Below are 26487 nucleotides of genomic sequence, written 5' to 3'. Positions count from 1 at the left end.
TACCTCACTCATTCACACTTCACGTAAACTTGGGGTAGACATTAGGGGAGCGTCTAATCTATCATATCACTATAGAAATGTACCCATGGTCTCCATATTTGTTCATATACATTATGTTGGCCTCTAGAAACTAAGAAACCTTGTTCCATCTTGTTTTGGTATTTAACCTGAACAACAACATCTCTCCAATCTATTATTTCCGATTGTTTCCATTTTCTTGCAATACATATTTTAGCTGCTAAATACAGCTGAGAAATTAAAATTTGTTGTACATTGCTCACTGCCGGAAAATTGATATTAAATAGGAAAGATTCCACTGTAATTATTTGTTATGTTTAACATCCTAGATAACATATTATTAAGGTTTCCCTTTAAAGAATCAAGCATCGGGCAGTCCCACCATATGTGTATCATATCGCCTACAGCCTTCTGACATCTCCAGCAGGAATTCGAGAATGCTTTTGATATCTTGTGTAATCTTGTTGGGACTAAGTACCATTGGTACATTATTTTATACTGAAGTTCTACCAGCGATATGCAGTGGGTATTCCGTATGACTATTAATAACCCTTTAAGCCAATCTTCCATGTCGTATACATTTCCTATTGAATTTTCCCATTTCAATATGGGGAGATATTAATCCCTAATGCTAGATTCTTTACTTAAAGACAATATTCTTGAGAGCTGTCCTTTTCTCTAAGTTATTTAATAGCCTATTAATTTGATGATTTAGTGGTAATAGGAACTTCTTGGATATATATAGTTTTTCAACCTCATATATGAAAACAAATATCTATTTTGGATGTTAAATTTAGTTTGCAAATCCCTAAACGGAATAATATTGCCATTATTCATTATATCCGATATGTAGATTATGCCGGCATTAGTCCATATTGTTATATCCATATTTTCTATATCGTATTTAGCTATGACTATAGGGGAATTCATAGAGATTGCTTGCGTTAAATTAAATGTGGTCTTAAATTTATTCAATTTCTTTTTTATAATAAAACATTTGGAGGAGAAAAATTTAATTTAAAAATTGTAGAAGATACATATCATCACACAATACAATACAACATTTTTTCTTTTTTTTCCCCTTTCAATTTTCCCTTATGATTGATATTCTTAATGAATGAACTAATGAATTTGAGCTGTATACTAATATATAATGTAAGTTATTAAAGATCAATCCTTTATTATTTGTGATATAAAATCTTAACGTAAATATATAAGCTTCTATTACATTTTCTCTTGTCCCTTAAATTATCTTAATCCCCCTTTTTCTTGGGGGATTAGATAGAGGGACAAGTTTAGGATTATTACGCAATAGTTTTAAGAAAATTATTATAGCCTACCTCCACGCCGGGAAATTCCTGTAAGTAGTAACAGGATGGATTTTAAGAAAGAGTTTCTTAGAATTGAAATCAATATGTTTGTATGTATTTTAGAAGTATTGCGAACTAGTATATGGATGTATATACGTAGAACGAATGGTTTTAGAAATAAGAAAATGGTATTGTTTAGTTTCATAGAGAATATACAAAAATGGGTACTTCTTTAAGATTAGTTACTATGAATGCGCAAGGCCTAAATTCACCCTTAAAAAGAAGCTATCTGAAAGATATGCTCTGTCAAAAAAAGTGTACGTTGCTTTAATTCAAGAAACTCACTGGATAACAGACCCACATAGAATATGGAGAAATTTACAAGGGACTACCAAAAAAGGGGGGTAGCAATTATAATTTGTAATAAAGTAAAATTTGAACTTATTTTACATGAAGATGATCCACAAGGTAGATTTCAAATTTTGATATGTAAAATTAATGATATAACATATGCAATAGTAAATATTTACGCACCAAATATTAACCCCTCTAGATATAAAAAAAAACAACTTTACAATAGAGTACAACAGCTGAAAAAAGGTATACTATATATGGGTGGAGATTTCAACTGTATTGTTGACCCAGAAAAAGATAAGAAAATACCCTTTAAATCAATAATAGATTCAAATATAAAAATGGAAGCAAGAAACATGAAACATTTTCTAGAAAATAACTCACTCTTTGATATATGGAGAGTTCTCCATCCTAGACAACAAGATTTCTCCTTTTTCTCTCAACCACATACAGATTAGATTATATACTAACAGAACCAGACAATCTAGGTTCTATAATAAAATCTAGTATAGGACAAATAACATGCTCCAGTATTTATTGAATTTAGGAATAATCAGGATTATAGAATCAATAGAAAATGGAGATTAGATGAATTTATACTAAATAGGGAAGAGCTTGTGGAAGATCTACATAAACAAGCTGACATATTTATGGAGAAGAATAATAATGGAGAAGTCTCAAATTTAACATTATGGAATACATTTAAATGTTTTATGCGGGGATGTTTAATAAAAGCAACCTATAATTTAAAAAAGAAAAAAGGGCATTGTTTAGCAGATCTATATATTAATTTAGCTATAAAAGAGAGATTAAATAAACAAAATCCCAACACTACAGATACATTAGAACTTAATATAATAAGAACTGAGATAAACTCGAGATTACAAGAAAGGGTGAATAGAGGACTTCTAAGAATGAAGCAAAATTAGTATTACGGGAATAATAGAGTTGGAAAATATCTAACGAATAAATTAAAACAAGAACAAAAAAAAAAGGTTAAAAAAATAGTAGTGGGGAATGATATTTATTTAAATCCACAACAAATAGCTAAATCTTTTGAGGAATATTATAAATCTCTCTATAATTTAACAGGACCTCCTAAATCAAATGAAAAAAATTAAAAACTACCTCCGTTCTCTGAAGTTACCAAAAATAGATAAAGAAAAATTAGAAATTCTGAATGCCCCGATAAGTAAAGAAGAAATAAAAAAAGTAATTGAGAATTTAGAAAAGAAGAAAGCTCCTGGACTAGATGGATATACGGCAATCTTCTATGTAATATTTAAAGAAATTATTGTACCAATTCTATTTAATTCCTTTAATGAAGTGATGAAAGGTTCAAGTTTCCCACCAGAGATGTTATTAGCATCAATATGTCCTATTTTAAAACCCAATAAAGACCCAAGTATCTAGTTATAGACCCATCTCTTTAATAAATATTGATATTAAAATCTATTCAAAGATATTAGCTGAAAGGCTTAAGGTATATCTTCCAGCTATAATTCATATGGATCAGGCGGGCTTCATTATAGGAAGACAACTAACGGACAATACCCGTAAAATATTGAATCTTATAGATACGGTCAATAAAAGTTCAACATATACTGCATTTTTAGCGCTTGACGCTGAGAAAGCTTTTGACCAGGTCGACTGGCAATTTTTATCAGAAGTATTGGAAGCTTTTGGCATCTCGGGTGAATTTAAGAAAAATCTATTAGCTTTATATAAAACTCCCTCAGCTCAAATTACAGGCCCTATGTTTATATCAAACAGATTTGAAATAAGTAATGGTACAAGACAAGGTTGTCCCTTAGCTCCTCTGCTCTACGCCTTATCGATTGAGCCCTTAGCTCAATCGATAAGGAATTCAACAGAGATAATGGGAATTAAAATAAAAAAATGAATCTAAAATAACTTCGCAGATGACATTTTAACACTCCCACATCCTGATAGATGTACTTGATATTATTAACGAATATGGTAATTTTTCAAATTACAAATTAAACATCAATAAAACTCAGATCATTTCACTTTATCAAACAGAGGCACAAGCCAAATTAATGCAGTTATATATAAAACGTAGATTGGGGAAATACAATTTTGGATTATTTAGGCATTAAAATAAAATATAATTTAAAAGAAATGATTAGAGAAAACTATACCCTCCTTATTAACAAAATGCTTGGCAAAATAAGACTCCAAGAATTTCTTATAAACATTTAACTAGAAGCAATCAAACAGGAGGTCTCGCGCTACCAAATATAAAAGAAATCCATGAAACCTGCATGTTAGCCCACACACTTGCATGTGATAAATCACAGAACGATAATACCGCATGGTTTGAAATAGAAAAAGAGGCAATAAATCCTATTCAACCTTATAATATTATTTGGCTAAATTATGAAAGCTCCAAACATGTAAAGTGTGACAATGCTGTGATTAAGGATTCAATAATAACTTTAGAAAAGTGGAAAAAGCATATAAAAATTGATAAAGCCCTCCTCTACTCAACTCCAATCGAGGTATTGACAAATTATATAAGCGATTTAGATTTACGTAACTGGAGAGGATCTAATATAAAATGTATATCTGATATGTATGACGCAGAAACCTTTTTAACTTGGCCTCTTTTCAAAGAGAAATGGAATCTATCGGCCACAGACATCTTTAAATATATACGAATAAAATATTTTCTGCAATCAGTAGGAGTTACGAGATCCCAGAGAGTGGAGGAATTTCTAAATAAACATCATAAATCAAGAATAATTCACAGAATAAAACTATTAAAAGATAGTTTTATATTAGATGAATCTTTATCAAATAAAGAAAAATGGGAGAAAGATACAGGAGAAAATTATCAAATGGAGGACTGGTTAAAAGCATATAACCAAATTAGGAAATATACACATTGTTTAGGTATGCTTGAATTACATTATAAAATTATACACAGATGGTACAGGACACCGGTACAAATAATAAAATATAATAAAAACATATCTAATCGTTGCTGGAGATGTGAAAAGGAAGAGGGAAATATTTACCATATGTGGTGGGGGTGTGAAGAGATAGGGAAAATAATAGTTACTCTCTCACGATTTATTAACGATATATTGAGATGTAAAATCGACATAACGCCTCAAGTATTCATTTTTCATATGGGACTCTCTAATTTTAATTATGTACAAAAAATTTGATTATACAATTACTATTAGCCTGTAAGTTAATTATAGCAAGAAATTGGAAAAAACCCGGAATGATATTATATGAAGAGTTATTTGGTCAGATTCAATTTCAATGCAAAATGGAAGAGGGCTATTATATAAGTATATCTAAATATAAGAAATATCTAGAAATTTGGTCCCCATGGATGGCCTATGCACATTCTAGGAAAAATAACATAAACTTATAAAAATAAGTAACCCAAAAATTATAAACGATTATAAACGATACCAATATTATTTATTTGAGACGAATGCTAGTAAATGTTATGTGAAAAAATATTTATAGATGCTAACTTAGTAAATTTAATTTGTTGAAAATACAATATGTTTCTAGTCAGTAATATTATATAACTGAAATAAGGAATCATTAACATAATGTACTAAGTTATGTTTTATAATTGTAATTGTATGGATTATTTATATGTATTTATGTAATTTTGTATGTATTTATAAAATTTAATAAAAAAAAAAAAAGAAATTGACAAACACATCCCCTTCTTCTGGAGAGGCCAGATCATCTGGCGGTCCCCAATCTCTCTCTGAATCTGAGGAATATAGATTTGCACTGTGAGAATTTAACCTGAGGAATAGAGCTTAATATAGAAGAGTTTGAATGAACTCTAATTCTGTCTTCTTCCAATCTTTGAAGTCGGCAATCACCTCTTCCTTAGCTTTGATGCAGGAGGAGCATGCAGTTGTGATCAAAAGTTTGCATACCGTTGGAGGACTGGTAATCTATGTACCATTTGTAAAGAAAATATGAGTGAGCAGGCAAAGTACATTTCTTTTACTTCTTATGGGATTCATATTGAACTGTAGGTTATAACAAAATGGCAAAATCATAAAACAAAACATGGCGCCAAGAAAAAAAAAATGACCCCTGTTCGAATGTCTACACACCCTTAGTTCTTAATAGTGTGTATTGCCACCTTTAGCATCAATAATAGTGTGCAGTCTTGTAATAGTTGTCTATGAGGACCCAAATTCTTGCATGTGGTATAGCTGCCCATTCATCGAGACAAAATGCCTCCAGGTGATGCAAAGTCTTTGGTCATCTTGCATGAACCGCACGTTTGAGATCTCCCAAGAGTGGCTCGGCGATATTACAGTTAGGAGACTGCGATGGCTACTCCAGACCTTCACCTTTGTCTGCTGTAACCACTGGAAGGTCAACTTGGCCTTGTGCTTAGGGTCATTGTCGCACGTTTGTGCTTAAGAATGCAAATTGTCTGCCAGTATTTTCTAAAAACATTCTGCATTCATCTTGCCATCAATTTTCAAAAGATTCCCCGTGCTTTTTGCCGACAGGTTTTTTTTGCATGATCAGTCATTTTCAAAATCAATGTCGATATTTCACAATTTCTGCCAGGTTATGCAAACTTTTTAGCACAACTGTAACTTCAGTCAGACAGGGTAGCCTTGCAATTGTTACAGGCGCTATATCTCATCTCAGAGAAAGCTTTTTTAGGACCCCCAGTATCCTTAGGCAACTAAGGCTTGTCTAGATCCGTGGTTGGATCTTCCTATCAGGCAAAGAGTGAAAAATTATAAAATATATATTATATGTATAAATCAACATATATACAAGACAACTATCTAGGGCTGCAACTAACGATTATTTTAATAATCGATTAGTTGGCCGATTATTTTGTCGATTAATCGATTAATCGGATGAAAAAATACATTAAATTGAAGAAAAATTGCAATAAAAAACGTACAATTTACACTTTCATCTCTTTATTGCAATGGCCTCTCTCTCTCTCTATTCACCTTCTTATTTTACTGACATAATAATAAAAGCTACAAGAACCCAAACACAGTGTTTCTCAAACTAGGTTTTAATACAAAGTTATTAGTAAATATTAATTCATATGTTAACTATTTTTCATATTTAATAAAAACTGAGAAAAAAGCCTTGTTTACATTTTTTTTATTTACCAAACTGCCCCCAGTTATGCACATCTGACCCCCAGCTTGCCACTCTGCCCCCATATATGCCTTATACCTCTTATATGCCAGATTCCACTGTGCCCCCTGATATGCCTTATACTCCTTATATGCCAGTGATATGCAACTGAGCCCTCTGATATACCTTTTACCCCCAGATTTGTTTTATGCCCCCCTGATATGCCTAATATCGATATGCCTTATACCCCCTATATGCCACTGAGCCCCCTGATACCTTTTACCCCCAGATATGTTTATGCCCCCTGATATGCCTATATGCCCTGAAATTCATAATACCCCCCATACACAACTATAACTCACCCATACACCACTCTGGCTCCTCCCCCTCCCATACACCACTGCCTCCTCCCCCTCCCATACACCACTCTGGCTCCTCCCCCTCTCATACTCCACTCTGGCTCCTCCCCCCTCCCATACATGACTTTGGCTCCTCCCCTCCCATACATGACTTTGGCTCCTCCCCCTCCCATATACCAGTCTGCCTCCTCCCCCTCCCATACTCCACTCTGCCTCCTCCCCTCCCATACTCCACTTTGGCTCCTCCCCCTCCCATACTCCACTCTGCCTCCTCCCCCCTCCCATACTCCACTCTGCCTCCTCCCCCTCCCATATACCACTCTGCCTCCTCCCATACTCCACTCTGCCTCCTCCCCCTCCCATACACCGCTCTGCCTCTCTACCCGGCTCCGTTACTGAAGCCACCTTCCCTGCAGCTTCATAGAAGCCTCAGTGTAAGTGAAGGTGAGTAGCGGAGTCTGTCTGTGCGATGCAGACCCCCACCGGCTGACAGAGAGGATGATCCCCTGTCAGCCGGTGGGGGTCTGCATCGCACAGACAGACTCCGTTACTGCCCTTCACTTACACTGAGGCTTCTATGAAGTCAGTAACGGAGCCGGGTAGAGAGGCAGAGTGATGTATGGGAGGGGGGAGGAGGCAGATGGGAGGGGGGAGAGAGACGGAATTGAGAGACCGGCCGACAGTGAGGGGAATCCAGGTCCCCTGCAGCGTTGCGGGGGATCTGGATTCTAGTGTTATAATCCGATCTCTGTTTGAGGTCGGATTATATAAGGAGAGGAGTTTTTCAGAGCATTTGCTCTGAAAAAAACCTCTTTTTTTAATCGATAAAAATCTATTCGATTAATCGATAATGAAAATCGTTGACGATTTTCATTATCGATTATTATCGATTTTATCGATTAGTTGTTCCAGCCCTACAACTATCCCTTAACCTACTTAGACAGGGCAGAAAATCAACTCCTGGGGCTCAGTAGCAGGGAAACAGACAGAAAAGATATCACCTGCAAGAGGACTGAGAACAGAACAAAACTTCTCTATGCCTCCTCTGCTCTGTTTAAATGCCCCTAACCAGGAAGAGCAGGAGACTTGACGGCGGAAGTATGTCACACTCAGCACAATGATGAGTGGGTGGTGCCATCTTGACATCCTCGTCATTCACGGAGCCCAGCAGGAGGAAGACTGTGCTGCCTGCCCAAGGGCTAGCGGTAAGTAAGCCCAACGACAGTTGTGTATCGTCCCAACCGCAGAGTGCTCCCAAGTAGAGGACTGCATTGGGAGGTGGGTAATCCCGCGCAGTCCCGCAAGGCTGTCTTCTCGCTGCTCCATAACAGTGTCACCTATCTTGCTCCGCCCAGGAACAAGGCGGAGTCACGTAATGTGACATCACTTCCTGTGACCCCTCCTTGTTCCTGGGCGGAGCAAGAGAAGAGACGCTGTGAGGGAACAACCTGCGGGACTGCGGGCGGGATTGGCCACAAATGTGGCGGGAGCGGAACACCCACATTGCGGGAGCGGGATTAAAAACAGCGGGAGCGGGATTAAAAAAGCAGTCCCGCGCAGGGCTCTACTCCCAAGTACCCGGCTGGGGTACTGAGACGCTTATTCACTTCTCATAGCGGGGGAATCATGTCAGCAAAAATTGGGCTCTCCCATGAGCCTGCAAAAAAAAAAAAAAAAAAAAAAAGCGGGAGAAGATCCTACCCAGATAGGGCAGGGGAAAAATTACTTAGACAAACCGATACATTAGGTGGAAAGAGCTTTGCTCTCAAGCTTATAATTAGGGCTGAAACAACTAATCGATAAAATCGATAATAATCGATAATGAAAATCGTTGTCAACGAATTTCATCATCGATTAATCGGATCGATTTTTATCGATTATAAAAAGAGGTTTTTTTCAGAGCAAATGCTCTGAAAAACTCCTCTCCTTATATAATCCGACCTCAAACAGAGATCGGATTATAACACCGGAATCCAGATCCCCCGCAACGCTGCAGGGGACCTGGATTCCCCTCACTGTCGGCCGGTCTCTCACTTCCGTCTCTCTCCCCCTCCCATCTGCCTCCTCCCCCCTCCCATACATCACTCTGCCTCTCTACCCGGCACCGTTACTGACAGGCACTTTCCCTGCAGCTTCATAGAAGCCACAGTGTAAGTGAAGGGCAGTAACGGAGTCTGTCTGTGCGATGCAGACCCCCACCGGCTGACAGAGGATCATCCTCTCTGATAGCCGGTGAGGGTCTGCATCGCACAGACAGCCTCCGTTACTGCCCTTCACTTACACTGTGGCTTCTATGAAGCTGCAGTGAAAGTGCCTTCAGTAACGGAGCCGGGTAGAGAGGCAGAGCGGTGTATGGGAGGGGGGAGGAGTCAGAGGGGTGTATGGGAGCCCCCCTCCAATACACCACACTGGCTCCTCCCCCTCTCATACGCCACTGCCTCTCTACCCGGCTCCCTGGTGTCTTGTCAGAAACGGAGGTTCACAGGAGGCAGAGTGGAGTATGGGAGGGGGGAGGAGGCAAAGTGATGTATGGGAGGGGGAGGAGCCAACGTGATGTATGGGAGGAGGCAGAGTGGAGTATGGGAGGAGCCAGAGTGGAGTATGGGAGGGGGAGGAGCCAGAGTGGTGTATGGGAGGAAGCAGAGTGGAGTATGGGAGGGGGGAGGAGCCAAAGTGATGTATGGGAGGGGAGGAGGCAGAGTGGTATATGGGAGGGGGAGGAGGCAAAGTGATGTGTGGGAGGGGAGGAGCCAAAGTGATGTATGGGCGGGGGAGGAGGCAGAGTGGTGTATGGGAGGGGGGAGGAGGCAGAGTGGAGTATGAGAGAGGGGAGGAGCCAGAGTGGTGTATGGGAGGGGGAGGAGCCAGAGTGGTGTATGGGAGGGGGAGGAGCCAGAGTGGTGTATGGGTGAGTTATAGTGGTGTATGGGGGGTATTATGAATTTTTAGGGCATATAGGGGGTATAAGGCATATGGATATTAGGCATATCAGGGGGGCATAAAACAAATCTGGGGCTAAAAGGTATATCAGGGGGCTCAGTTGCATATCACTGGCATATAAGGAGTATAAGGCATATCAGGGGCACAGTGGAATCTGGCATATAAGAGGTATAAGGCATATATGGGGGCAGAGTGGCAAGCTGGGGGTCAGATGTGCATAACTGGGGGCAGTTTGGTAAATAAAAAAATGTAAACAAGGCTTTTTTCTCAGTTTTTATTAAATATGAAAAATAGTTAACATATGAATTAATATTTACTAATAACTTTGTATTAAAACCTAGCTTGAGACGCACTGTGTTTGGGTTCTTGTAGCTTTTATTATTATGTCAGTAAAATAAGAAGATGAATAGAGAGAGAGAGAGGCCATTGCAATAAAGAGATGAAAGTGTAAATTGTACGTTTTTTTTATTGCAATTTTTCTTCAATTTAAAATAATGTATTTTTTTATCCGATTAATCGATTAATCGACAAAATAATCGGCCAACTAATCGATTATTAAAATAATCGTTAGTTGCAGCCCTACTTATAATAGAGCTTTGATGTGTGGCAAAAGGTTCAGTCAACTGGAAATGCTATGAATTTACCTGGAAGAGGATGTATATCTATATTGTCCCAGAATTCCCAAGAACCATAGCTGGAGAATTGCATCTTGGGGTCAGAAAGACTCCAAAACTACAAATTTGGCATTACCTATATCACCACTAGGTGTTTAGAGGGGATTCAAGAAGAAAGTCAGATGAAATCAAAATAGAGTTTATTGGCAATTAACACCAGAGGTGGGTTTGGTAAAGGGCTGCAACTAAGGATTATTTTAACAATCGATTAGTTGGCCGATTATTTTTTTTTATTTAAAATAATGTAATAAAAAAACTTACAATTTACACTTTCATCTCTTTATCACAATGGCATTTCCCTATTCACCTTCTTATTTTACTGACATAATAAAAGCTACAAGAACCCAAACACAGTGTTTCTCAAACTAGGTTTTAATACAAAGTTATTAGTAAATATTAATTCATATGTTAACTATTTTTCATATTTAATAAAAACTATGAGAAAAAAAGCCTTGTTTATATTTTCTTTTATTTACCAAATTGCCCCCAGTTATGCACATCTGACCCCCAGCTTGCCACTCTGCCCCCAGATATGCCTTATACCTCCTATATGCCAGAGATTCTACCGGGCCCCCGATATGCCTTATAATCCTTATATGCCAGTGATATGCAACTGAGCCCCCTGATATACCTTTTACCCCCAGAAATGTCTTATGACCCCCTGATATGCCTAATATCGATATGTCTTATACCCCCCTATATGTCACTGTGCCCCCTGATATGCCTTATAACTACCAATATGCCACTGGGCCTATTTTAAGGTAGGGGCCTGGAGCTGCAGCTCCATCAGCCCCTAAGTCAATCCGGCCCTGCCGTGGGCCCGGTCGCAGTTGCTGCTTGCTCCGGCAACATGGTAAGTAGGGTGAGGGAGGGGGGTGCAGTGAGAAGGGGCAGAGGGGGGTTAGATAGTGAGAAATGGGGAGAGGGGATAGTGAGAGGGGGTACATAGTGAAAAGGAGGAACAGTGATAAGGGGCAGATAAGATGGGGAGAGGGGGTAGTGTGAACGCATATGAGAATGAATGAATAAATGTGTGGATGAATTGTGTGAATGCGTATGACAATTAATGAATTCAGGTGTGGATGAATTGCTTGAATGATTTGTGAGACTGCATTAATTAATTTGTTAATGATTTGTGTGAATGAGAAAGTAAATGCAAAGATGGTACATGAAGGGTGGGCTTTAATAATAAATAAATAAATAAATAAATAAAAATGGGCTGCTCAGGCTTAAATGCCCGGGCCTATTTTTTGTCCCAGTCCGGGCCTGTATGGGACGGTGGCTCCCATACACCACTCTGCCTCCTCCTCCTCCCCCTCCCATATGCCACTCTGCCTCTCTCCCGACTCCCTGGTGTTTTGTGAACCTCCGTTGCTGACAGGCACTTTCACTGGAGCTGGTAGGAGCTATGCAGATCTATTGTACTTCGGCACTGAAGTGCAGTGGAAGTGAAGGGGAGTAACAGAGGCTGTCTGCGCACATTGCGCAGACCCCCACCAGCTGACAGAGAGGGTGATCCTCTGCAGGAGACCTCGATTCTCTGTCAGCCGGTGGGGGTCTGCACGATGTGCACAGACAGTCTCCGCTACTCCCCTTCACTTCCGCTGGGGCTTCTACATCATGTGATGCTGGTACCTCATGTGCACAGTTAAATATAATGGTGGCTCTAATGTTTAGGGGCTGTTTTTTCTGACAGAGGCCTGGGCATTTTGTTAGGATACATGGCATAGTGGACACAGCAGATATTAAACGAACACCTGACTGCCTCTTCCAGATAGCAACCCCTTGACAATTGATGTGCCAGGCACTTCATGGAAATAAATCCCTTCAATGACAATTGACGTGACTGGCAAGTCATAGGGTAAGACAAGTGTAGAAAGCAATCTTTGATCAGCTGGTGTTGCTGCAATGTCTCGACATAGAGGCATTGAGCAACACCAATAAAAATGTAGGGGCCCCCATACCACGCACTCCTAGGAACAATCCTATGCACCATGTAGAAAGGCTATATACCTTTCAAATTTGCCGTCGCCAGGTGGCTAAAAGGAGGAGGAGAAGGTGATCAAAGAGGGTGTTTGACAGTGACACATACCAGGAGCTGAACGGGATTGTGCATGAGGAAAAAAAACCCCAAATAAAATATACTACCGCAAACATTGACACAGGCTTGTGGTAAAATGTGTGCATAGAAAGTGTTAAAATACCAACATTTGAAACACCCTGGGTTGTCTTGTCTTCAAATGTTTGACGGGGTAAATTAAATTAGTGGGCTTCAAAGATGACCCAAAAAAGGCATTGACTGAGCCTGACCAGATGTCAAAATTCCAAAACAAAAATGCACACCTCCCAAAAGTAGCCCTTTAACCACCAAACAACCTGACAAACCTGTTTGGATGATGTCACTCACGATATGTTGCTGAATACATATTGGGGTGTTTGACAGTGACATATACCAGGTGCTGTATATTCACTGAAGCACAATGTGTGTGGGGAAAAAAAAAAACACAAAAATACTACCACAAAGTGTGACAAAGCCTTTCTGTCCTGAAAAAAAACCAAACCAATATTTAATTTGTGTGGGTATACTAAATGAGAGAGAAGAAAATTACTGCTAAAGACAAACACCACAGAAATGTGAAAAAACAGCCATTGCCACAGCAAGGGTACGAAAAATTAAAAACAGCTGTCCTTAAGGGGTTAAAAATGAGCTGTGGTTGGATCTTCCAGCAGGACAACTATCCAAAATACCGTATTTGCTCGATTATAAGACGAGGTTTTTTTCAGAGCAAATGCTCTGAAAAATACCCCTCGTCTTCTAATCGGGGTCGTCTTCTAATCAGACCTCAAATAGAGTCTGATTAGGAGACTAAGATCCAGATCCCCCGCACCGCTGCAGGGGACCTGGATCCTCCTGTCTCACCCCCCCCCCATCATACACACACTTACCGGTGCTTCCTGCTGTATTGCCGGGGCAGCGGGTTGACGTCTACGCGATCCGCGTAGACAACGTCCGCTGCAGCCGGAAGGAGGTGTGGCTAGCAGCGGGGGTTGTCTGCGTCCGTCGCGCAAACCTTCCCCGACTGTCAGAGATCAGAGTTCCCCGCACCGGTGCGGGGAACTCTGATCTCTGACAGCCGGGGAAAGTATACGCGACGGACGGATACAAACCCCCGCTGCCAACTCCACCTCCTTCCGGCTGCAGCAGAAGGCGACGTCAACCCGCTGCCCCGGCTGGAAGCACCGGTAAGAGAGGGCTGAGAGGGGAGGGGAGGGGAGAGTGTGTGTGTGTGTGTGTGTTAGTTAAATGGGGGTATAGGGTGTGTGTGTGTGTGTGTGTGTTAAATGGGGGCATAGGGCATTTCTGGAGTGGCGTTAAGGGGGCATTTAATAGAGCACTCTGCCTCCTGAAATGCCTTATACACCTATATGCCACTCTGCCCCATAATATGCATTTTAACCCCCTAAATGCCAGAGTGGCATATAGGGGTATAAGGCATTTCTGGAGGCAGAGTGCTCTATACAATGCCTTTTAACTCCCTTAATGCCACTCTGCCTCCTGAAATGCCTTATACCTCCCTATATGCCACTCTGCCCCATAATATGCATTTTAACCCCCTAAATGCCAGAATGGGATATAGGGGTATAAGGCATTTCTGGAGGCAGAGTGGCATATAGGGGTATAAGGCATTTCTGGAGGCAGAGTGGCACATAGGGGGTCAAAAGGCATACCATGGGGCACAGTGGCATATAGAGGGTTAAAAGGCATATCATGGGCCACAGTGCCATATTGGAGTGGCAAGCCTGGGGGCAGATGTGCGTAACTGGGGGACAGGTTGGAAAATACAAGAAATAAAAACAAAAAAAATATTTTTCTCAATCATAGCTTTTATTAAAAAAAATAGTTTACATGAATTAACATTTACTGGTAAAACTTTTTTCCTTTAGGGTCGTCTTATATTGAGGCTTTTTCTTTTTTTCCTAAGTTAATATTCAGATTTTGGGGGGTCGTCTTATAATCGAGCAAATACGGTATACATCAAAATCAACACAAAAATAGTTTACTGAACATAAAATCAAGGTTCTGCCATGGTCAACCCAGGCCCCTGACTTGAACAACATAGAAAACCTTTGGGGTGAAATGAAGAGGAGAGTCCATTAGCATCAACCTTAAAATTTGAAGGAGAGCTTATTTATGGTGGAATGACCTCAGATCCCTTGCCATGTATCCTCCAACCTCATAAGGCATTATATGAGAAGACTTGAGCAGTAATCTTGGTAAAGGGAGGTAGCACAAAGTATTGACTAAAATTGTGCAAATAATTGTGGCACACATTTCACAAATCTGTTTTTTTATATATAAAATGGTGTTTGCAATTGTTTGATATCCACAAGAGCAGAGTATGTTTGTGTATTTTTTAAAAGGTTAAACAGTAAGCAGTTTTTCACATCCTACTTTGCTCATATTAACCAAGGATGCCAATATTTGTGGATGGTACTGTAACACACACACACATTTTTATGCATACAGCTATTGGATAAATTTACTAATAATTCAAATATTGGCCAGGCCTCCATTGAGGAAAATGAATGGCTGGCCCCACTACTCAAAGAGCCATCTCTCACTCATATTGAAGCTTGGCATGTATGTCTTTTTAGGTACATCAAATGTTTGTCAAAAGTTGGCAGGTTGTATGCTTTAGTGTCTGGCAAATTTAGTCCTGCTTCTCCCCTAGTGCTCCGTTTTGTCATTTCTAGTATCAAATCAAAAACAACCTGATACAAAAGAAACTGCCCTTTATAAAATAGTAGTAATTCTTGCTTTTTCTCGTTTTGAATGTAGTCATCCACCTATTGTTTCCCAGTCATGAGGCCTGACCATTGTGTTTAGTAAACAGCTGCAGTTACTGTATGAGGTTAGCGGGCTGCCCTTCGTGTAACTACCCCCCAGCTAGCTCCAAATTCTTTAATACAAACCCCTCCGGTACTAAAGCACCCATCGTAGCATGTGGGAGGATATATATATATATATATATATATATAAATAAAAGATCGCGGCAAGTTTGTGGGGTTGGGATGCTTTGGTATGAGTGCGCGTGTAGTAGTGCTAGTGTGAACGTTAGTTTTGGTGAGGGGAGCACTTGGCTTTATCTGCTACACCAAGTGTGAAGGTGCCAGGCCTTCCCTGGTTGTACCTCCCATGTATTATAGTGTAAACACTGAGTTCATGTTAGTATTAATATACATATACATGCAAATGTTTTTCCTTGCCTACATTCATGTTGCCATTGTTTGTTGCCATCACCAACACCTTTTCCTGCCATCACTTGTAAACTTTTTTTTTTTTTTAACGTTTTAAATTCTACTGTCGACCAAATATATCGCTGCAACCGGGCATGCATTGTCACATACATAAGTATCAGTAGTTCACCTTATTGTCGTTTTATAGTCCTCTGACCCCTTCTCTCTCCCACGAAATCGTGACGGAGAATTTCGACTAATCACAGGGGTCATGTTTTGAACCCCCTCCCTAGTTTTTTCTCAGTATAATCCCCATACCGTTGAGGCGCACAGAGAACTGCCTTCTATTCCGGTCGTGTTCCACTCGAATAGGACCAATTTGTTCCATGCTTTCCGACACAGAATGCGCCATGTGCAGCTCTGCTTCACCCCCTAAACACGGCCAGGAAATCAGCTGTAAAGTCACATGCCACACCTATCCAATCAAAACAGAGAAATCGGATGTCACTCTCTACAGAACCAAACAGGTATAAACAACCAATCACAGAGTGAACACATTTTCTGACCAATTACCAAATGACGGATTTGAGTTTAGCCAATCCGTATGCACGTTTTGTTATATTGTCCTTGAAGAAAATGAGACATTGTTTCTTTGCGAACTACAGTGACGTTCTCCCTGTGGATGTAACGTTTACGTACATGAATCCTCGACATAGTAGTTTTGACCTAAAAGTAAATCCACTATATTTTCTGTAACAGAAGTCAGACCATTAGCGACCTGTATTTCCACGCGTATGTTTTTTTTTTTAAAGTTTTTTTCAGCTGCATAATACGCATTTTGTTGTCTCTGTAGAAAACAATGCGTACACTTTACAACTATCTAATTAAGTTCAGTGGAAAACATGCTGACGTGTGGTTTCGGTGGGAACTCCATTTCCCTGCCCTTTGCGTCCCTGTGACATTCACTAATACGTATAGAGGTTTGAGAACTACATGTTCCATGCAGCTAAGCGATATACGCCTTTACGCAGCTCCAGCATACTCTGGGTATTGTAGTTTTGTCCCTCCATCCTCCTTGTGTGCCCTGTGATGTCAGTACTACATTTCCCATCAACCCCGGTAGCCGTGCAGCCCCTAGGAAAACGTTATCGAGCCGAGTGTCCAAGATGGCCACTTGGGGAAGGAGGCGCGCTGGGCAGGGAGGCAGAGAAAGGTGAGTTAGAGTACCCACTGTGAACCTGGGTATAGGGAAGGCTTTCTGTCTGAGGTGGGTATTTCTTGGTGTGTTGGGCCTTGAGTGCATTGCTTAGGAATGCTTGGTTGGTGCCTGGATCTTGGAAGGGAATTTGAGCACTGACAGGGTTCGACTGTATGTGTGGGCCAACGCAGGGGCACGATTAGGTGTGAGGGAGTGGATTCGGCAGGTTATTGGAAGTTGCGTGTTTTCCCCCTTAATTTAAGTAATACATTGATTGAGGGGCGGATCCGTTAATATTCTTGCTGGTATGAGCAGTGTTTACAGATTACGAGTGGAGCTTTGTGTGTGGCAAGCAACATTTAGTGGGTTAATTTTCATGAGCTACACGTGATGTTTTGCAGGGTTTCCGTAATTATACACGCATGGTCCCCCTACACCGTTTATATGTGTAAAGTGATTGTACACACAGGACCTGATATTATTTATGCTTTACAATGGATAATTTTCCCCATCTGTGTGTGTTTAAAATTAGGCTAATGGAGACTCAATCCTGCTGAGGCACACATGTATGTTTCATACACATTATTTTCAGCCACGCGTGCTTATCATAATCAATTTAGATCTCTCAAATCCGTGGATTGTGGAACACTTTTCTGTGTGAGCTGCCACCATAGGAATGTGGGTCCACATGATGTCATGGCACCTGTTCATACCTCCCAGCATTTCAAAATGTGAAAGAGGGACACTTTTTTTTATTTATTTATTTTTTAATCATGTGGAACTCGCCACATACACTGCCCTTATGCACACACATATATACCCGTCCACCGCCCTTACGCGCCAGCTATAAATACCTACTCTTACTCACACAATACTGCTCTTACACACACACTGGCCCATACACACAGAAGCTTACAAACACATACATATACACTGTCCTTTCTCCCCATCTCTTACCTCTTCCACCATCCTTCATCCGTCTGCCTCTACCCTATATCCTTCTGTGGGAGCGCGAGGTCTGTCACTTCAGACCTCGCTTTACTGCTCCCTCATCACTACGTGCCGGCTATTACTGCAGAGCGCAGGGATGACGTCACATCCCCGCGCTCTGCATTATTTGCCGGTGGGTGGTGATTAATAGGGAGCAGTAAAGCTGAAGTGACAGACCTAGCACTCCCTAATGTTGAGCCGACTAGAGGGAGATTGCGATCTCCCAGCTAGTCCTGCAGCTGCTGATCGGGTGGCTGTTGGGTGAGGATTTTGGGTGAGACGAGATCCGTACTCACCTCAGGTGCAACAGCAGGGGGGCTGCTGTTGCACCTGAGGTGAGTACGGATCTCGCCTCACCCAAAATCCGGACTTTACACCTGCTGAGGGAGTCATCAACACCTAGGCTTGGAAATACACTATTCCATTCCATGCTTCTCTTAATTACACGAGTGGAGTTTGTGCTATAGTTATGACATTCTTGCAGTTATGACAGCAGCTTTAGGACCCGACAGCACTGAACTAATTATAGAAAAATGGTAAGATAAAGCAATTGTAAGAACTCAACTGTCCCTTGCCACCCTGCAGATTAATATACAGATTAACAACCACGGTTGCGATATTGTACATGTGGGACAAGTGATGTCAAATTTTACTTCCTCTTGAGTCCTTATTTTATTTAGTTTTACTCACAATTATTCTATCACTATCATTCTTCCGTGTTATACATATTTTTTTTGTACACATTGAGAAAGAGTGGGGTAAGGAGAAGGGGATAAACATGCCAGAGCTGAGCATGTGTTTTGCCATTCTCTGCAAACAGATTGGGTTCCCCGCTGCTGACGGATTTGGTGCATGGTAGAAACACAATACACAAACTATGTCAGAAGCACTGGTTTGAGTTTCTCCACCTTAAAAAGTTGTAAACAGGGAAAAAAGATTTGAGAAGAAATACTCATGCTTCAACCACTTCAGATATAACATAAAAAAAAAAAACCTTTGCTGGCTAGAAAAACAGAATCATGATGAAAGAAAGATAGTACCGTAAGAAAGCATCTTAGCCCTACAAAACATATATATATAACCTTTTGAAGTATGCATTCTACAGCCTATCTTTCTCTAGAAACATGCTAGTGTTTGTGAAATTGGGTATAGTGAATATACCCAATTGTGTGTTGGATTCATTTGAGTAATAATAATGTGGAGTGCGTATTATGAGAGCTTACACTTGTTAATACGTTCTTATTATCAGGGTGCCTCTGTCAGCGGGTGAGTGCTACATCGTACATGAAATTTACAATGGAGAAAATGCACAGGACCAGTTTGAGTATGAGCTGGAGCAGGCACTGGAATCCCAGTACAAATACATAGTGATTGAGCCTACACGCATCGGCGATGAAACGGCACGCTGGATCTCTGTGGGAAACTGCCTGCATAAGACTGCAGTATTATCAGGCACAGTCTGTCTCCTTACCCCACTGGCATTGCCATCAGAGTATTCGCATTACGTGTCCCTGCCTGCAGGTGTAGTCAGTTTGGCCTGCTCCACTCTTTATGGCATCTCCTGGCAATTCGACCCATGCTGCAAATATCAGGTGGAGTATGATGCCTACAAACTTTCAAGACTGCCGCTGCACACACTCACCTCCTCTACTCCTGTTGTGCTTGTAAGAAAGGACGACATCCATAGAAAGAGACTTCACAACACAATAGCTCTTGCTGCTCTGGCATACTGTGTCAAGAAGCTTTATGAACTGTATGCCCTATGATTGCCACCTTCTATTTAAGAAGATAAAACACAACAGTAACAGCTTTATCTCATCTGAATATTGTTGGAGCTAGAATTTTGATTAAAACAAGTATATAAACTCAAACCCTTACAATACTGCTGCACTGATTAGTTTCAGTTTTTACAGCTGGACAGCGAGGACCTGCAGTTAACTAATTACCTTGGATTCAAGTTACTAACTAACATGAATATCTACAGGAAAACAATGGATAACTTTTTTTTTTTTTCCATGAAGCTTTTGTTGTACCATACTAAACCGAACAGTCCACATCAACATTAAAATGTAAACAAAACAGTTTGCTTTATGTGCCTTCATTATGTCGTTTTTAAAACATGGGTGAAGACATTTCCCTGACAGCATATTTAAAATTCTTACATGTGGTTAGTCTTCTGGTGTAAACATCATTAAAGTGTGTGTGTATATATATATATATATATAATATATATATATATATATATATATATATATATATATATATATATATATATATATATATACATACATACACACAAAGTATGTATTGAAAGGGTATTGTCAAAAGAAAATATAATCTCTTTGCTAATCTAACAGCCTTTTAACCCCTGTTAAAAGGCTGTGTTTTACCTTTTGTACCCTTTGGGATCGAGGCTGTCTTAACACTTTTGCAGTGCTTATGTTTAGATGTAATTTTCTCCTCTTTAGTGTACCCACACAAGTTATATGTTGTTTTTTCAGGACAAGAAGGTATTTCTTCAGATACCATTTGGTTGATCATATTATCTAATTTCCCATAAAAAAATAAAATGATAAAGTGAAGAAGAAAAAAAAAAAAGCAAGTTTTCTGACTTTTACATGGAAAAAAATCTTTTACTCATCAAAAAAAGTTAATGAATGAGCAATAAGTACAAGTAGCATTTTGCTATTTTAAAACCATTTTTTCCAAAATCTGGTCATTCTGCCCCATGTGTTATTTTGGGTATCTTTGAAGCTGGCCAATGCAATTTACCCCATCAAACCATATATTTTTGAAGACACCCCAAGGTATTTCAAATACTGGTATTTTAACCTTTTCCATGCACTAATTCTGCTACCGCCCTTTGTCAAACTTTGTGGCAGCTCCTGGTATACGTCACTTTCAAACAAGACCCCAATATGTGTTCAGCAATATCACCCGAGTACAGTGATACCCCTCATGCATGGGTTTACACATATATACATGTAAAAATGGTGTTATTCCCAGATTAAACAATAGTGATTAATTTGTATTACAGAAACTGGTATGTTTCAGTTCAGATGGATCTTTCTCCCAATTCCTACATCTTGCAGTTAAGCCTATGTTTACAGATTAATATAAGCATTCTGGTATTTTACGAAAGGAAAGGGAGTAGTAAAACAATATTTTGGCTTTTTTTCTCTCTCTCTCTCTCTCTCTCTCTCTCTCTCTCTCTCTCTCTCTGTCTCTCATTATATTAGATGTTCACTTCTACTTGAAGCACTACTTTTATTTATTCATAATAATAAAAATATATTTTTTTTTTATTACCTTGTTACCAAGTGTTGGTGTGTATTATGCATATACCAACATAACATATATTTAAATTTATGAGCTCTGAATTAACAGGTATGTAATCTGTTTTCTGAATGAATGTGCATTCTTTATAGACACTACAGAGCCGAGAGTAATTATAATCAATTTTTACACTGATCGTGTGCTTTCTAGAAGCATTGTAGGGAATATTTTGCAATGCTTTTTTTCTTCATAGTCCATGTAAATTACTAATTCCAAAATGTAAATATAACTGCATCCATAGATTTTACTAAAATGATATTCTATGAGAGATGTCGAGGCATTCAGCAACACTGAGATCGGCCACTGCCCGGGGCGTCAACGGCGCGTCCTTTGAAAAAAATAACAGTTGAAAACATTTCTAAGAGGGTCTCTCCAGACCCTCCTGACAATTCTGGAGAACACTTGCAGGTACTGCATTCCACCATGCAAGTCAAAGGAGCCCAGCTTTCTGATCACTATGTGATTGGTAAAATAAATTAAAAAAAAAAAAAAAAAAGTAACATGTAAGAATAATTTTCCAATGATGTCGCCAGCATTTTATGAGCAAGTCCTAAAACTAGCGATTTATCTTAAAACAATTCTCGCATGGAAAGAGCTAAAATACTGGCATGTTAAATGCCCATGGTGTGTCTACTTTAAAAAAAAAATATATATATGATTTGATGGGCTGAACAATGTCCCAATTAACAAGAGGGGAAGGATGACCATATGTATAATTTCCAATTTGAAAAATGCACATGTCCCAAATGTGGCCTTTCAGGCCCCAAACAACCAGACAAACTCATGCAAGATATCACTGTACTCAGGAGATGTTGCTGAACACATATTGGGGTGCTGTATATTCATACCTAAAGTACAACGTGTGTGGGAAAAATACACACAAAAAATACTACTGCTAACTTTGACAAAGGCTGGTGGTAGAATTAGTGCATGAAAATATTTGAAATACCCTGGGGTGTCTAGTTTTCAAAAATATATGGTTTTATTGGGCACATTGAAATGGTCGGGCTCAAAGATGTACCAAATAGGGCATGGACACAGGATCACCAAATAAAGTTCAATATTGAAAAATGTGCATGCCACAAATGTGGCCTTTTTGCACCCAGCATTGGGGTATCGCTGTATTCGGGGGATGTTGCTAATTGGGGTGTTGTGTGGCAGTGGCATATTCCAGGAGCTATAAATTCATACGTGAAGAAAACTACCACAAAGTTTGACAAAGGCTGGCGCTAGAATTAGTGCATGGAAAGAGTTAAAATACCAACATTTGAAACACCCTGGTGTGTCTTGTCTTCAAAAATATATGTTTGATGTGGTAAATTGCATTGGCCGGCTTTAAAGATACCGGAAATAACACATGGGGAAAGAATTACCAGATTTGGAAAAAATGGTTTTGAAATAGCAAAACGCTACTTGCACCTATTACCCCATAACGTGGAAAAAACATAAAAAACATTGGGTATTTCTAAACTCAGGGCAAATAGAATGTATTTAGCATGGTTTTTCACTAGCTTTTATAGATGAGTACAATATTTTTCACCATATTTTATACTTTTTTTTTTTTTATGGTAAATTATATGATACAATCAAACAATGACATCTAAAGAAAGCCCTAACAATATATAACTTGTGTGGATTCAGTAAATGAGAGAAGAAAATTACTGCTAAACACAAGCAGGGCAGGAATGTTAAAACAGCCATTTGTCACGAAGGGTACAAAAAATAATGCTTACGTATAAAAGTACAGTTTTCAGATCATTTCATTACTAAGTATTAGGAGAAATACAGGGCTTTTAAAAGTTCTCAGAGGAAAGTCACTTGACTTCAGTTAGGTCTGGTCTCAGAAGTTCCATTCATATTTACGTACGTTGAAAAGAAAAAAGTCAACCTATATTCAGTGGTCAAACTGGTATAGAGTAAAAATAAGTGTACATTTTCTGAAAGCTCACAAGGGCAAAGACTCAAGCACATGTTTATCTTGTTTTACTATTAATGCAGTCACAAACAACTTTTAAATAAGAAATTTTTTTCTTACACAACAAATACAGCATTGGGATATATGATTATGTATATGTCCAATATTAGTGATTCATGTAAGTCTTCCAAGTACAATACCACAAAACCTACATAATCACAGGTCACAACATGCCCCTGAATCATGAGTGCACATATCTTGATTTTTGAGGGATAATGATTAGACTTGGGCATTCGCATTCGAAAGTGAAGCAAAGCGTTCAGAATGTTCGTTGGTTCTGTCACTTGCACACTCTCATTTGCGTGCTCTCTCAGAATGTCTCCCTAACATCTGACAACCTTTTCCGTGTCCCTGCCTCCATGCCACGCAGCTCCGCTTCTGATCTAGCATCTTCCTGGCCTTCTTTCTTCTGTCTGCTTCTGCTGTTCTAAAAAAGCATTTGTTGTTCGTCTGCTTCTCTGTGGACAATGAGACAGGGACATGACCTCACAGTTAAATTCTGCAAAATGGGAGGTAACTTAAGGCAAAAGGACAGAGCCACGCACCCTCTCCCTTGATCTTCCAATGGGGAAGATGATGTGCACGCAAGCTCACTGGAGGTCATGTCCCTTTTCCATTTTTTTATTTTTTTTTGAAGCAGCAGACGAAGAACAAATGCGAAGAAGCAGAGAAGGTAGGGAGACGTTTCAGGAGAGTGTGAAAGAGCATTAGGGTGAGTGACAACTAATTTTGTTTCCGAATCTAAAAAGCTACTCGAGTATCGTCCAGAACGAATGGATACGAAATTGAAACCGAACGGACAAAAAATAAATCAAAATAACCACTGCTACCTATATATCACTGGAACGCGCACACCCTTTGAATATTTTAAAGAGACTTCACTTACCTTTCTCTGGTTCACTACAACTATTAACCCCTTCAGAACCATTTTTTTGTTTGCTTTTTACCATGTTTGCCCTAAATGACCAGAGCTGTTTTTGTGCTTTTGTTGACATTTATTCAACTCCCCGCTAACTCATTTAGTACACCCTCATACATTATACATTGTTTTATTTCTTTTGAAATAATTATATATATATATAAACCATCATTTAGTATGAAAAATATCTAACCCCCCCCAAAAAAAACAATATATCACCAGTGCAAAAAAAGAAAAACTGCTAAACAAAATTATATATTTTTTGAAAGGTTTTTTTTTAATTATTTTTTTTCAAGACAAACATTACAAAAAAGATAAAAACTTAGAACCTTTCATTCTTACATCATACAAATAATAATATTACTAATGTAGCTTTATAACATTCAAGTACAAGACGGTAATAAGACCAGATTACTTCCTAGGTCTTCTAGGGAGAAGAAGAGAGAGATAACAATAATCAAAATCATACTATAGTATTAATTTAATCTATCAATTGCCAAGGTTATATCATACTTTTGAAATATCTAACCATTTTCAGAAAACCATCTACGCCATGGAGACCATATTGCGTCATAATTTTTTATATTATTATGAATTCGATAAAAATGTTTCTCCATTGTATATTGATAGTTTATTTGAGCTACAATTTGGGGCCAAGATGGAGCTTGTTCCATTTTCCAGCAGCGTGCTATACAGATTTTAGTTGCTGCTAAAATATTAATTGGCGAATACAATTTCGTATTGTTTTCCCAAGGTAAATCTATGTGAAAAAGAAAGGTGTGCGCATACAATGTCAAGTCAGTCCCAAGTAAACTCTTAAATAAATTAATAATTTCGGATCTTAAAGTTAGAAGTCTATCACACTCCCACCAGATATGTATCATAGACCCCAATTCAGATTTACATCTCCAACACTTGTTGGAAGTAGTGTTATACATTTTATGTAGTGTGGTTGGAACATAATACCATCTGTGAAGGAGTTTATAGTACTGTTCATGAAGATTTATACAATGTATTGCTTTCTTTAACTTAATCCAAGATTCGCACCATATGTCAAAGGAATAAGAAACACCCAAATCCCTTTCCCATTTCACAATAGTATTTGGTTTATCAGGAATATTTTCTTGATCCAATATATTTCTTAGTCGCATAATTAGAATTTTTTTATAATGAGTACTTATAAATCTAGCTAAATTAGTCGGAAAAATTAACGAGTTGCTTTTAATAAAATTTCTGATTCTTAGATATGAGAATAATTCTTTATTTGGGAGATTATATTTATTTTGAATTTCTTTAACCCCTTCAATCCCAGGGGTTTTTGGTACCTCAAAGCCCAGAACAATTTTGCCATTTTTGGGGTATGTCGGTTTAGCGATGATTCTCTTTTCCTGTGAATAGTGTACCCATATAAACTATATATTGTTTTTTCAAGGAGAGATAGAGCTTTCGTTTGATACCATAGTTGGATGATTAGCTGGAGTGAGAGAGATGGTTTCTCACTCCCCTCCCCGCGATCCCCCTGCACCGATCACACTGTGATCTCTATGCAGGTCCTCACAGACCTGCATAGAGATCGCAGCGTCTCTGTGCCTCATCGGAGGGCAGGATATCCCCGCAGGGGATATCCTGTCCTCCGATGACCTTCCGGGTTACGTCAGCAGTGACGTAACCCGGAAGGGAATGCCCGATCGCGCGTTTGCAACTTTCAACCGTAACAGTTTACCGGCTTTCATGCCGGAAGCTGTTACGGGAGGTCGGGCAGCAGAAAGCCGGTGATGCCGGCTTCTGCTGCCAGGGGGGAGTCCAGGCTGTCAAACGACAGCCTGGTCTCCCGTGCAGCGGCAGGGATGTGTCCCTGACGCTGCACGAAGGGCTGGACATACCGGGACGTCCATAGGGGTTTCTTTGTGGGCGTTTTTTGGAGGTCCCGGTACGTCTATAGGGGATTGAAGGGGTTAAATGGAATCAAGTCAGAAGAGGAACAAATATCTGATATTGTATCAATACCCTGAATAGACCAAGATTTTAAATCAATATCGTTTATCATAT

At 39.4% G+C, this 26487-nt stretch overlaps 2 protein-coding genes across 2 annotated transcripts in view; one reads left to right on the top strand and one right to left on the bottom strand.

The window, feature by feature from the left end:
- The window catches only part of LOC149297651 (protein NATD1), a 33384-nt gene extending 16952 nt beyond the window's left edge, over nt 1-16432 (bottom strand). Inside the window, exon 1 of the mRNA XM_089488562.1 lies at nt 16339-16432. Coding sequence (XP_089344688.1) covers nt 16339-16432 — 94 coding nt within the window. The remainder of the gene's footprint in view (nt 1-16338) is intronic.
- Nucleotides 16433-17186: 754 nt separating this feature from the next.
- LOC149297650 (transmembrane protein 11-A, mitochondrial) lies at nt 17187-19974 on the top strand. Its single transcript, XM_089488574.1, has 2 exons — nt 17187-17233; nt 19458-19974. The coding sequence occupies exons 1-2, from the start codon at nt 17187-17189 to the stop codon at nt 19972-19974; spliced, it is 564 nt and encodes a 187-aa protein (XP_089344700.1).
- Nucleotides 19975-26487: the final 6513 nt, after the last annotated feature.

This window comes from Sceloporus occidentalis, unplaced genomic scaffold (assembly GCF_023333645.1).
Source record: "Sceloporus occidentalis isolate IW3139 unplaced genomic scaffold, rSceOcc1.0.p SCAF_38, whole genome shotgun sequence".
Lineage (NCBI taxonomy): Eukaryota > Metazoa > Chordata > Lepidosauria > Squamata > Phrynosomatidae > Sceloporus > Sceloporus occidentalis.
Note: the sequence above shows the minus strand (reverse complement) of the source record. Positions and strands in the feature narration are given on the sequence as shown.